Source organism: Rhamphochromis longiceps, linkage group LG14 (assembly GCF_057381845.1).
Source record: "Rhamphochromis longiceps isolate RC_006_pf linkage group LG14, R_longiceps_female_GT1.1, whole genome shotgun sequence".
Taxonomy (NCBI): Eukaryota; Metazoa; Chordata; class Actinopteri; order Cichliformes; family Cichlidae; genus Rhamphochromis; species Rhamphochromis longiceps.
Genome location: NC_140570.1, coordinates 40,932,643 through 40,947,103, shown reverse-complemented (window position 1 = coordinate 40,947,103; position 14,461 = coordinate 40,932,643). Strand labels below are relative to the sequence as shown.

Sequence of the window (14,461 nt, the reverse complement as noted above, 5' to 3'; positions counted from 1 at the left end):
TCTCCATCGCTCCATATTATCCATCCATTGTTGATCACGGTTTAGTAACGCAGTAACGCAGCGTGCTTATGCGAAAGTAACAGTAATCTAATTACTTGTTTGCAATAGTAATCCCTTACATTGCTCATTACTTCAAAAAAGTAATCGGATTACAGTAACGCATTACTTTTATCAATGGCTCTTCTCTGATTTTCTCCTCAGGAATCAGTGAGAGAAATCAGAGTTCAGCAGGTAAACGGAGTCAAAGAGAAATAAATAATCACAAACGCAGAATCAGCAGCAACGTTTGACCTTTTTCTTTACTCTGCTTCCTGTTCAGAGCCTGATGAAGTCAGGTTGGTGGGAAAAGCCAGTCACTGTGGAGGTACACTGGAGATAAAGCACGTGAGAGAATGGACACCAGTAGACTTCTATAACTGGACCCTGAAGAAAGCAGCTGTGGTCTGTGAACATCTGGACTGTGGCTCTGCTGTTTCTGTACAAGAGAGAAAGTCCCCACGGAGACTCGTATGGTCGTTCAGACCTGACTGCTTTCAGTCCGGATCTAAGTTGGGGGACTGTTTACGACTGTTACCCTCTACCACCATGCTCAATCTCACCTGTTTAGGTAAGTGCAGCGACTTTGTCCAGCAGGACTTCAGGAGTTCTCTGGACCAATCACCAACCAGCATGTCGGTGCTCCCTCTTCAGCTTGATGGGTTTCTGAGCTGCTGGTTTCCAGTTTTTACTGTTTGACTTGGTCTTTTTAGCTTGTTATTTTTTTCATTTTTCACAGCCAGGTGAAATCTTTTGAAACAATGACAGGATGTGCAACATTGACACCACTTTTCTTAATAAACTTCATGTTTTTCTGGTCGCAGACCTTTCAAAACACAGAAAATACCCAATTAAATAACACAAAACCCATTCATTCACACATCAGGCCACATGTAACACAAAGTTATTTAAGGGCTAGTTTTACTGCAGTGGGTGAATTTAACTGACTGAAGGAAAAGTGCTATGGAGCCCAGATGGTGTGAATGATGAGACCAGACACAGCAAAGTTTCGTTAAAGAAATCCAAAAATATATTGAATGAATGGGGGAAAGGGGTTGTTCCCTCTCTCTCTGTCTGCTCTTCACTGTCTAAGTAAAAGGCCAAAAAGAATTTGAAAAAGTGTCCATGCAAGATCACTGTAGGAGTTTATTAAACTTAAACTTGTTCGTAGCTCCATGTTTATGTCAGTGAATCGGTATCATTCTAAATCAGCCTCAACCTGTAACGTGCAGACTGCCACAATCCTGTTTCTGTATAGAAACCTGTTCATCATGAGCTCAAGAGGAGAAAGAGCTGTGTAGTGTATGAGAGGAGGCCAGAGAAACATGGTCACATGGCCTCTTTCCCCTGGGTACTCAGCCCTGCTCCTTTCGATAGCGTTGGAACATTTTCTAATCAAAGCTTTATTCAAAAATCTGCGTACAAAATCTAAACGTGATGCTGACATGAGCCCAGCGTGCGCTGCTATAACATTCTGTTGTTAATGATGAACTCATGTTGGAGTTGTGAGTCTGAATGAGTGAATAGTTGTTTGCTGCCATCGTTGTCTTGTGTGTCTGCGTCTCTGATCTCTGCAGACTCTGTCAGGCTGCTGAACGGTTCCAGTCTGTGTTCAGGCGGACTGCAGGTGAAGTCTAACCAGAGATGGTCCTCAGTGTGTGAAGCTGACTTTGACCTGCAGGATGCAGAGGTGGTCTGCAGGGAGCTTGGCTGTGGGCCTCCTTCGCTCCTCCGGGGGGCGCTCTATGGAGAAGCGGAGGCTCCAGTGTGGAGCAGAGAGTTCCAGTGTGGAGGCCATGAGTCTGCTCTCCTGGACTGTAGAAGCTCAGGCTCAGCTAGAAGCAGCTGCTCACCTGGCAAAGCTGCTGGACTCACCTGCTCAGGTAGAAGAGGAGCTGCAGCTTTGACTCAAACTCACTTTGTTCTCTCACTGATGACTCTCTGCTTTCTGTCAGAGCCTGTCAGGTTGGTGGGAGGAGCCAGTCGCTGTGCAGGTACACTGGAGGTGAAACACCTGGGAGAATGGAGACCAGTGGATGACAATGGTTGGACCATGAAACCAGCAGCTGTTGTCTGTGAACATCTGGACTGTGGCTCTGCTGTTTCTGTAGGACTGATATTTAAGTCATATGGATCTGTTTGGAGGATCAACCCTGACTGTGTTCAGTCTGGATCTCCTCTGAGGGAGTGTGCAATATCATGGTCCTCCTCCTCTATCCTTGATCTCACCTGTTCAGGTAAGGCCATCACTTTCATAAATGTTATTAGAAGATAGATATGCAGCCATGTCAGGTGATATACAATCTAGACTAATGTAAATAGGTGGTACCATTGCTGTGTCCGAAGGATACCCCTTTGAGAAGAAGCTTGAGCATTATTGGCTAGCTTAGAGGACCCACTGTCATTTTCTCTTGTTCCCAAATCAGTCGCAGTCCAGACCAAGTTAATGCATCAAGCTGCACTACTGACCAGACAGAAGACTGTATATAAATATTTTTAATTCTGGACTTTAGCTTTAAGTCTTGTTGGTTTTCTGAAGTGTTATCAGCTAATGCTAGCTTTGTTATCAAACTAGGTTCATAGAGCACATAAAAGCATCACACAGACACAAGTAACAGCTAGTTAGTGTTAGGAAACATCCAGCAGTATAGACACAGTCCAGAGGTCCAGCTCAGGAATTCCAGTTGGCGGAGGTGAAGCCTGTGTTATAGAAAATCATGAAAATATACTTTGAGTTTCAGCCCTGATCAAAAGTTTAAAATCAAAACAAACTTAAACTGAGACTGTTTTACAGCTCATCCAAAGTTCAGGCCGGAAAAAAGACAAATCTGTGCAAAACTGTGGATTCATTGTCATTTTCTGTCAGGTGGTGTCACTGTCATGACGTTCTGACGGCAAAGGCAAAAAAAGTTTTGTTTTTGAACGTGATCGGTTTGTCGAATTGCATAAGCAGGGTCTCTCACAGCGCGCCATCGCAGCTGAGGGGGGACGCAGTAAGAAAGTCATTTGGAATTCCTTAAATGATCCTGAAGGTTATGGAACAAAAAAGTCCAGTGGAAAACCCCAAACATGTCACCAGCACTGAGCCGGAGGATCCAACTGGCTGTCCGTAAAGACACTGGACGATTCTCAACACAAATCAATGCCGCTACTGGAGCCGACTGCAGCCAGCAACCATCAGACGACATCTGAGACTGAAGGGCCTTAAAAAACAAAAAACGCCTTCAAAGGCCTCGTCTCCTTGGACACCACAGAAATGACCGCTTGGACCAAACATCGCACGCTGAAAGGTGGAGGAAAGTTTTATTCTCCAATGAGAGCAAATGTAACCTTGATGGCCCTGATGGTTTCCAGAGTTACTGGCATGATAAGCAGATCCCACCTGAGGTGTTTTCTACGCCCACAGTGGGGGGGGGGGGGGGGGGCACCATCATGGTCTGGGGTGCTTTTTCCTTCAGTGGAACAACGGAGCTGCAGGAGCTGCAGGGGCATCAAACGCCACTGGCCATGTGGCTATGCACAGAGCATCCCTGATGACTGAGGGCCCTCGTCTGCAGAGATGGGCAGTAACACGTTGCAAGTAATGCGTTACTGTAATCAGATTACTTTTTTCAAGTAACGAGTAAAGTAAGGGATTACTATTGCAAAAAAGGTAATTAGATTACAGTTACTTTCCCGTAGGAGCGCTGCGTTACTGCGTTACTAAAACCGTGATTTTATTGCGAGCGTGTCTCATGACAGTGACGTAAGCGAGTGCGCCGTTCGTGACAACAGCTGTGTGCAGATCAACAATGGATCATATATCGAGCGTGGGAGAGAGTATGAGCGTGCAGCGTTTAAAGCGTGGAAGTACTGACCTTACTTTGAGTTTGATTCCATAAAAAGTGACAAAAACATTAGTGTCCGCTGTGCGTGGGAAGAAAACTTCTTTTTACAGCCAAAAAACCCCTAAACTTCCAAACAAGCACCGAGTAGCTACGACGTAATGGGAAACTCACAGAGAAACTCGCGGATTCTTCCACTGACCGCGGCACACCTGCACCAGGGCAAACCTCCGCCTGCCCCACTCCTGCTTTACAGGTGAAAATAATAATAATAATGATAATAATAATAATAATAATAATGGATTGGCTTTATATAGCGCTTTTCAAGGCACCCAAAGCGCTTTACAATGCCACTATTCATTCACTCTCACATTCATACACTGGTGGAGGCAGCTAAAGTTGTAGCCACAGCTGCCCTGGGGCAGACTGACAGAAGCGAGGCTGCCATATCGCGCCATCGGCCCCTCTGGCCAACACCAGTAGGCGGCAGGGTAAAGTGTCTTGCCCAAGGACACAACGACCAGGACAGAGAGCCCAGGGGATCGAACCGGCGAGCTTCCGGTTACAGATACGCTTCCCAACCCCCTAAATAGAGGGGAAAATAGAGCAACAGGGCCGCTGAGTCTGTGACTTTATTTATTTTCTGCTGTGTTTTACTTGCATCTATTTGAAAGACTGAGTGTAAACACAAAAATATTTTATTTTATGAGCTGGAATGTGCAGAAAATAGGTTTAAATGTTAAACTAATTTCTTCCAGTCAGAGAATTTTTGCTTGATGCATAAAGTTAAAAGGTTAAAACTAATAAAACAAGTTAAAAAAAGAGACTTTTCCATTTGATTACATTTTGTATGATGGATTATGCAGAAAAAGTAGAATTGGGCTGAAAGATCTCTCGCTTTATCACCTCTTCAGGTTGTAAATCATATTTTTAAAAAGTAACTAATTACTTTGAAAATAAGTAATCAGTAAAGTAAGGGGATTACATTTTGGGGGAAGTAATCAGTAATTAGTTACTGATTACTTTTTTCAAGTAACGTGACCAACACTGCTCGTCTGTGTGGTGACGCCCGGGTTTATCAACAGGACAATGCTGAAGGACTTCTTCCATCACACTTTTGGACCATCCCTCGTGTTCCCCTGATCCAAATCCAATGATTTTTTCGCCATTTTCCAAGTGATTTTAAACGGGACTGTACATTCACACACCACAAACTGGTGCAACGTGGAGGTGCAGTGGCACATTGCACTGTCACCTCACAGCAAGGTTTTTTCTGTACCTGCTGGTAAGCGTGGCTCCTGTGCATGTAACTGATGCTGTTGGTTGTGATATCCATAAACCATGCGGTACTCAGCACAGCACGCGGGTACGGACCCCATTCTTCCACTAACTGAATTATTAGCCAAGAAATGCAGATCTAATTAAGACAGAATGGATGTTATTGTAGTTTTTGTTGTTAATCTAATTCATTGTTATCTTCCTGCTCCAAAGTCCTGATGCTCAGTCATCCAGCTAAGTAAATCCCAAAAGGTTGAACACTACATCCAGATGAACAGAATCGACCTTTTGGGGTACCAGAACAAAAACACTTTGCTCTTACTCTGAGTTTCTTATTACAATCTGCAGATGTGCAGATTATCTAGCTGACAGTCTAAGAAACATGAACATTATGGATCTCTGATCTCTGCAGACTCTGTCAGGCTGCTGAACGGTTCCAGTCTGTGTTCAGGCGGACTGCAGGTGAAGTCTAACCAGAGATGGTCCTCAGTGTGTGAAGCTGACTTTGACCTGCAGGATGCAGAGGTGGTCTGCAGGGAGCTTGGCTGTGGGCCTCCTTCGCTCCTCCGGGGGGCGCTCTATGGAGAAGCGGAGGCTCCAGTGTGGAGCAGAGAGTTCCAGTGTGGAGGCCATGAGTCTGCTCTCCTGGACTGTAGAAGCTCAGGCTCAGCTAGAAGCAGCTGCTCACCTGGCAAAGCTGCTGGACTCACCTGCTCAGGTAGAAGAGGAGCTGCAGCTTTGACTCAAACTCACTTTGTTCTCTCACTGATGACTCTCTGCTTTCTGTCAGAGCCTGTCAGGTTGGTGGGAGGAGCCAGTCGCTGTGCAGGTACACTGGAGGTGAAACACCTGGGAGAATGGAGACCAGTGATTGGCTCTGACTGGCCTCTGAAGGCAGCAGGTGTCTTCTGTGAACATCTGGACTGTGGCTCTGCTGTTTCTGTTGGAAAAAAAAAGTCCACATACAGATTTGTGTTGAAGATCAATCCTGATTGTTTCAAGCTGAGATCTTCCCTAAGGGAATGTGTAGAACCATCTTACTCTTCCTCTGTGCTCAGTGTCACCTGTTCAGGTAAGCCCATCAATTACACAGTTTGTGAAAAACAACGGGGGGAAAAATAGTTGAAGGTGTGACACGAAGGAAGTGATTGTTAGTGGAAGACATAGATTTAGTTCATTTTAAAGAGTTATGAAGGGAACATTTAAGCACCGAGACCAAGAAAGTTTATGTAACCAGCTGCAAACTCTTACGAAGTTGTACATTTGAACACTAGAGTCTATGGAGGAAGCAAAAGAACTGCCGAACAATACTCAGGTTGAAATTTGCTGGTATGTGACCTACTTAACCTAGCTAACAGTACCTGACGTTAGTACTTACAAATAAACAAACCTTTAATGATCCCATTAACTCGTTTTACTGCTGCTGCTCTTTCTGTCGCACTCAGCAGTCGTTTGCATGCAGTTAACCAAGCAAAAGCTTATAGCAGCGTAGACCAGACAGCTACAAATAAATCACTTCAACAAGGAGAAATGTTCTCATGAGAACGAAGTACATGAAAATGTTTTAAAAGATCTGAAAACTCCTAATCATTACTTATGAGTTACCCCTGAGAATATTTAAGGGGCTGTGTTTCATTTCTCTTCACAGTCACGATCTGTGACAATTCAATTCAATTCAATTTTATTTATATAGCGCCAAATCACAACAAAAGTCGCCTCAAGGCGCTTCATAGATACAGAGAAAAACCCAACAATCATATGACCCCCTATGAGCAGCACTTTGGCGACAGTGGGAAGGAAAAACTCCCTTTTAACAGGAAGAAACCTCCGGCAGAACCAGGCTCAGGGAGGGGCGGGGCCATCTGCTGTGACCGGTTGGGGTGAGAGAAGGAAGACAGGATAAATACATGCTGTGGAAGAGAGACAGAGGTTAATAACAGATATGATTCAATGCAGAGAGGTCTGTTAATACATAGTGAGTGAGAAAGGTGACTGGAAAGGAAAAACTCAATGCATGGCCAGCTTGAAGGCCTGTGGTACATAGCTGATCATTAGAGATAGGTTGATCATATTTAAGATCGAAGAATTAATTAATGGCAGGACTTCTTTGAGCAGTTTTGTAGGAATGGGGTCTAAAAGACACGTTGATGGTTTGGAGGAAGTAATTATTGAAGCTAACTCAGAAAGATCAATTGGAGAAAAAGAGTCTAACTTAACATCAATGGTACTAAGAGTAGCTGTAGATAATATTACATCTGTGGGATGATTATTGGTAATTTTTTCTCTAATGATAAAAATTTTATTTGTGAAGAAGTTCATGAAGTCATTACTAGTTAACGTTAAAGGGATGGTTGGCTCAACAGAGCTCTGACTGTTTGTCAGCCTGGCTACAGAGCTGAAGAGAAACCTGGGGTTGTTCTTATTTTCTTCAATCAGTGATGAATAGTAAGATGTTCTGGCTTTGCGGAGGGCTTTCTTATAAAGCAGCAAACTATTTCTCCAGGCTAAATGATGATCCTCTAAATTTGTGACACGCCATTTCCTCTCCAGATTACGAGTCATCTGCTTTAGGCTACGTGTTTGAGAATTATACCACGGAGTCAGGTACTTCTGATTAGAGACCTTAGTTTTCACAGGAGCTACAGTATCCAGAGTCGTACGTAGTGAGGAGGTGAAATTATTAACAAGATAATCGACCTCTGTTGGAGCAGCGTTCAGATAGCTGCTCTGCTCTGTGTTGGTTCAGGGCATTGAAGATGATAACAGTGGGTGGATTATATTCTTAAACTTAGTTACAGCGCTTTCAGAAAGACATCTACTTTGATAAAGTCTACTCTCCACCGCTGTGTAATCAATTATTGTAAATGTAAATGTTATCAGGAAATGATCAGACAGGAGAGGGTTTTCAGGAAACACTGTTAAATGTTCAGTTTCTATGCCATATGTTAAAACAAGATCTAGAGTGTGATTAAAGTGGTGGGTGGGTTCTTTTACATTTTGAGGGAAACCAATTGAGTCTAATAACAGATTAAATGCCATGTTGAGGCTGTCATTTTTAGCATCTACATGGATGTTAAAATCACCCACAATAATTATTTTATCTGAGCTCAGAACTAAATCAGATATAAAGTCTGAGAAATCAGACAGAAACTCTGTGTAAGGCCCAGGTGGACGATAGATGATAACAAGTAAGACTGGTTTCTGAGTTTCACAGCTGTGGTGGACGAGGCTAAGCATCAGGCTTTCAAATGAATTAAAAGTCTGTCTGGGTCTTTGGTTGATTAATAGGCTGGTGTGAAAAATTGCTGCCACACCTCCCCCTCGGCCTGTGCTTCGAGATTTCTGGTAGTTAGAATGACTCGGGGGTGTTGATTCATTTAAACTAACATAATCATCCTGCTGCAACCAGGTTTCTGTAAGGCAGAGTAAATCGATTTGTTGATCAATTATTAAGTCATGTACTAACAGAGACTTGGAGGAGAGAGACCTAATATTTAATAATCCACATTTCACTGTTTTACTCTTTGGTTCAGATGTGGATACTGTATTGTTCTTTCTTTGTAATTGTTTATGTTTAAGTTGTTTGTTTCTGGTTTTTAGTTTGTTTTTTGTCTTTTTGGAAGCTGACACAGTCTCTATGGAGATGGGTTTTTGGGGGGTAGCAGGAGGAGAGAAGCTGCAGAGAGGCGTGTAAGACTGCAACTCTGCTTCCTGGTCCCAACTCTGGATAGTCATATTTTGGGGGGTTTAATAAATTTGTCCATATTTCTAGAAATGAGAGCTGCTCCATCCAAAGTGGGATGGATGCCGTCTCTCCTAACAAGACCAGGTTTCCTCCAGAAGGTTTGCCAATTATCTATGAAGCCCACATCGTTTCTGGGACACCACTCAGACAGCCAGCAATTTAAGGAGAACATGCGGCTAAACATGTCACTCCTGGTCTGATTGGGGAGGGGACCAGAGAAAACTACAGAGTCCGACATTGTTTTGGCAAAGTTGCACACCGATTCAATATTGATTTTAGTGACCTCCGATTGGCGTAACCGGGTGTCATTACTGCCGACGTGAATTATGATTTTACTGAATTTACGTTTACTCTTAGCCAGCAGTTTTAAATTTCCTTCAATGTCGCCTACTCTGGCCCCTGGAAGACAATTGACTATGGTTGCCGGTGTCTCTAGCTTCACATGTCTGAGAACAGAATCACCAATTACCAGAGTTTGACCCCCGGCGGGTGTGTCGCCGAGTGGGGAAAAACGGTTAGACACATGAACGGGTTGGTGGTGTACCTGGGGCTTCTGTTTAGGACTATGCTTCCTCCTCACCGTCACCCAGCCGCCCTCTTTCCCCAGCTGCTTGGGGTCTGCCGGGGAACAGCTACCGGGGCCTACGCTATCTTCGGCTGCACCAGCTACAGGGGCCTGGTTAGCTACGGGTGAATGAAGGGTGTGAAGCAGAGTCTCCAATTCAGTAATCCTGGCCTCCAGCGCTGCAAATATGCTACATTTGTTACAGATATCATTACTGCTAAAGGAGGCCGAGGAGTAACTAAACATCTGACACAATGAGCAAGAAAGTGCAGGAGGGACAGGTGAAGTAGCCATGGTGCTAACGAGTTGGCTACGAGCTAAGCTAAGCTAGCGAAACAGTACAGAGACAGTGAGTGAATACTTTGGCTATAACTTAGGTAGTGAGTACACAGAAAGTGTGCTTCGGGTGAAGCACGTGAAGATTATACTATGAAAGAAGAATGTATTTAAAAGTTGTTAATTAAATTGCTAAGCAAATAAGCTACTCAGAAACACCACTGTGTTTGAGCAGGAACAGGAAGTGATACTCTACCGCAGAGCGAGCGAACACCAAGTGACAGCGCCACCAAGAGTCAAAGAAAGGTTTAACTTTTTGCAAACTTCAGTCTTTCCATAAACTGCTGATGTTCAACAAACATCTGGAGGAAGTTGTGTGACTGGGTTTGTGGAGGTCCTGAAGGTGGATCCAGTATCTCAGTTTACAGTCCGTCGTCGCTGCTGCTCGCTGCTGTTCAGAGGCTGTTTTGTTTGCCATAAGGCCTCTGATGATGACCTCACCTGTCATGGTCTCTGTTCATTTACAGACCTGCTGGCTCAGCCAAGCATTATTGTCCCTGCCTCCATGGACGGGGTCTCCGAGGCACAGCAGCAGGGGCTTCGGGTGTCCAGGGGCTCTAGCTTGACCATCAGCTGCTCCATCCAGCCACAGTTCCCAGGAGGCTCCTTCCAGCTCACCTTCACTTCCTCCAACACAGCATACAACTACACCCAGCCAGCTGTCAATCACTCTGCCCACTTCCTGTTTCCTGTCACAGAGCCCGCCCACCAAGGAAACTACAGCTGCTTTTATCGTGTTTATGTTTTTTCTCACAACTTCTCCTCTGAGAGCCGCCAGCTGTCTGTGACTGTCTCAGGTGAGCTGAAGCAGAGAGATTTTCTGTAAAATCTAACTTTGAAAGGTTTGCAGCCAGAAACAGTGACGAGCAGAGTATGAATGGTTACCACAGTAACGCCGGTTCTCTGAAAACTATTTCATTTACACAGCGACAAATCAAAACATCAGTCCTCCCAGGCACATCCTGTTAACATCTGGACTGCTGTTTAAGCCAGAATGTTGTTTCTGGGTGGTTTTCCTGCGTGTGCCACCTGCTTCGTCACACAACACTCCAGCGGGATTCAGCTGAACTGGGCGTTGACTCCTTCCTCCTCTAATTCTTCTTTCTGAGTCACTTATTGGTGAATGTGTTCATGTGTTGAGGATCATTATCCCATCGACTCATCTAGTCCTTGTTCAGTTTTAAGACAGATGTGTCATCATTATGTTGCAGTTCAGAGTGGAATCAGTGGCTGAAGTCTCTCCATCTCTGATGCTGTGAAGCAACAACACACCAGCATAGTTCTGCCTGGTTGATGGTTTGTTTTTTAACATCTGCCATTGGTTTGTTCTGAATGTCTCTACAGTTACTGTAGCCAAACATTTCATCTTTGATTTGTCTATCTAAAGCAAATTATTTCTCTTTGATTGGATGTTGACCAACTGTAGTTTGTAGTTTTTCTTGGGCCATAAAGGATTTTCCTGGTTTTCTGCTGTGCCGGTTAAATGTGTACAAGCTCAATATGTTTGCATCACTTTGACACTAACAGCTGTAGAGTTACTGGCAGATCCAGGAATGAGGTGTGGGGGGGTTTGGAGACAACTTTTTGACTCAAAAAGGATTAACCAGAAACAAGCAGCTGCTTGATTTCCACAAAATACACCGATTGATCACTCCTGGTACCTTTAAAATGTAATACCAGACATACCCCTAACCCCAGAGAATGTTGTGTAGATAATAGTATGATTCAATTCAATTCAATTCAATTCAATTTTATTTATATAGCGCCAAATCACAACACAAGTCGCCTCAAGGTGCCTCATAGATACAGAGAAAAACCCAACAATCATATAACCCCCTATGAGCAGCACTTTGGCAACAGTGGGAAGGAAAAACTCCCTTTTAACAGGAAGAAACCTCCAGCAGAACCAGGCTCAGGGAGGGGCGGGGCCATCTGCTGTGATTGGTTGGGGTGAGAGAAGGAAGACAGGATAAAGACATGCTGTGGAAGAGAGACAGAGGTTAATAACAGATATGATTCAGTGCAGAGAGGTCTGTTAACACATAGTGAGTGAGAAAGGTGACTGGAAAGGAAAAACTCAATGCATCATGGGAATCCCCGGCAGCCTACGTCTATTGCAGCATAACTAAGGGAGGATTCAGGGTCACCTGGTCCAGCCCTAACTATATGCTTTAGCAAAAAGGAAAGTTTGAAGCCTGATCTTGAAAGTAGAGATAGTGTCTGTCTCCCGAATCCAAACTGGAAGCTGGTTCCACAGAAGAGGGGCCTGAAAACTGAAGGCTCTGCCTCCCATTCTACTTTTAAATACTCTAGGAACAACAAGTAGGCCTGCAGAGCGAGAGCGAAGTGCTCTAATAGGGTGATATGGTACTACAAGGTCATTAAGATAAGATGGGGCCTGATTATTTAAGACCTTGTATGTGAGGAGCAGGATTTTGAATTCTGGATTTAACAGGAAGCCAAAACAGGAGAAATCTGCTCTCTCTTTCTAGTCCCTGTCAGGACTCTTGCTGCAGCATTTTGGATCAGCTGAAGGCTTTTCAGCGAGTTTTTTGGACTTCCTGATAATAATGAATTACAGTCGTCCAGCCTGGAAGTAATAAATGCATGAACTAGTTTTTCAGCGTCACTCTGAGACAGGATATTTCTAACTTTAGAGATGTTGCACAAATGGAAGAAAGCAGTCTTACATATTTGTTTAATATGTGCGTTGAAGGACATATCCTGGTCAAAAATGACTCCAAGGTTCCTCACAGTGTTACTGGAGGCCAAGGTAATGCCATCCAGAGGAAGAATCTGGTTAGATACCATATTTCTAAGATTTTCAGGGCCGAGTACAATAACCTCAGTTTGATCTGAATTAAGAAGCAGAAAGTTAGCGGCCATCCAGGTCTTTATGTCTTTAAGACATTCCTGCAGTTTAACTCATTGGTGTGTGTTATCTGGCTTCATGGACAGATAGAGCTGGGTGTCATCTGCATAGCAGTGTAAATGTATGCTATGTCTTCTAATGATGCTGCCTAAGGGAAGCATGTATAATGTAAACAGAATTGGTCCTAGCACTGAACCCTGTGGAACTCCATAATTAACCTCAGTGTGTGAAGAGGACTCTCCATTTACATGCACAAACTGGAGTCTATTAGATAGATATGATACAAACCACTGCAGTGCAGTACCTGTAATACCTACAGCATGTTCTAATCGCTCTAATAGGATATTATGGTCGACAGTATCGAACGCTGCACTGAGGTCTAGCAGGACAAGCACAGAGATGAGTCCACTGTCAGAGGCCAGAGTATGATGAGACAACTTCAACACCAATGACAACAGCAGGTCCTCAGTGTCACAGGCATCACTCCCTAAATACCAATGACCTGATCTGAAACACCTGATGTTACATGGATGGTTGGAAGAGACAATAAATGAAGGGATATATGTATTTTATCCACATGACTAATCAGCTTTTTATGTCTTTAATTGATGAAAAACATTTTCTGACTTTTAAGTATCACTAAACTCAGTTTAACTTGTGCAGGCTCCAGTCACAGATTATTCTCAGAGGGGTTTAAAGGGGTTTGTCCTCAGAGCAGAGGTTCAGGTCCAGATAAACGATGTTCACAGATTTCTCTGCAGTTTGTGTTTAATGGCAGCTGTTTGACTCGTGATGACTGTGAATGTGTTCGATCCCGCAGGTCATCCAGATCCCACAGGCTTCATCATCAGAGCGCTCGTCCTGCCACTGATCCTGCTGATGGAGAACGTTGTCCTGTATTTCTACTGTAAGGTACTGAACACATGTTTGCATCAGAGAACGAAGCCCTGAGAGAGGAGCGATGCAGTCAGTCTGATCTATGTGTGCTTATGTCCCTCCAGGCCAGCAGGGGGCAGAAGCTGGGCAGACCGGAGAACAACAAGCTGGTTAACTTTGGTGTTGGTGCAGCTGAAGAAGGGCCGGCTGAAGAGGAAGGAGCTCATCTCATATCCAGATGAAGTTCTCAGCTCATCCATCACCTCAGTCACAGATTTTACTTTCTTTCTACCAAAGATTCTGTTAATCAGTCAGGCTGGAATGATTCTGTTGTTTTCTTACTGCCAGCATGAAAAGTCCAAAACCATCAAAGTGTTTCAGGTTTTTAATCACATTTTTACACAGAAACTGGCCCCTAATGTACCTGCTGTTCAACACTGACTGCAGGGAAGTGTAACCAGAGATGGTCCTCAGTGCGTGAAGCTTGACCTGCAGGATGCAGAGGTGGTCTGTAGGGAGCTTGGCTGTGGGCCTCCTTCGCTCCTCCAGGGGGCGCTCTATGGAGAAGCGGAGGCTCCAGTGTGGAGCAGAGTCTGCTCTCCTGGCAGAACTTTATATAAATAAAGGATATTTGTTCTGCCTTTTATACGTTACGCTGGATAATACAGTTTAGTAATCTGCCCTAGAGCCCCCTCTAGTGGCTGATTTGTAATATTATTTTGATTACTTTGGAAAAAGAAAAATAGAGGAAGTGGAAAATCCAAGATGGCTGAACGTAATGCTGACGCATTATCGTTCCAAGCTGAAAATGTTGCTTCGGACGAGATTTGTCCGTAAGTATGAGTGATGATTAAATAATAATTGTCTCTTGTTGTGTTTAAAACTTTGTTTAATTGAGTATGAAAGTTTTATCTTGTTAGCTTGCAGTA

General features: G+C 44.0%; 1 protein-coding gene across 1 annotated transcript; it reads left to right on the top strand.

Annotated features, from left to right (window-relative positions):
- Positions 1-315: 315 nt before the first annotated feature.
- On the top strand, positions 316-14,404 carry LOC146654784 (scavenger receptor cysteine-rich type 1 protein M130-like; the record flags this gene model as incomplete). The annotated part of the gene is made up of 8 exons (XM_085429341.1): positions 316-607; positions 1,614-1,919; positions 1,992-2,273; positions 5,551-5,856; positions 5,929-6,210; positions 10,252-10,581; positions 13,477-13,568; positions 13,658-14,404. Coding segments are annotated over 8 exons (2,007 nt in total), but the record flags the coding sequence as incomplete, so codon positions are not given.
- Positions 14,405-14,461: the final 57 nt, after the last annotated feature.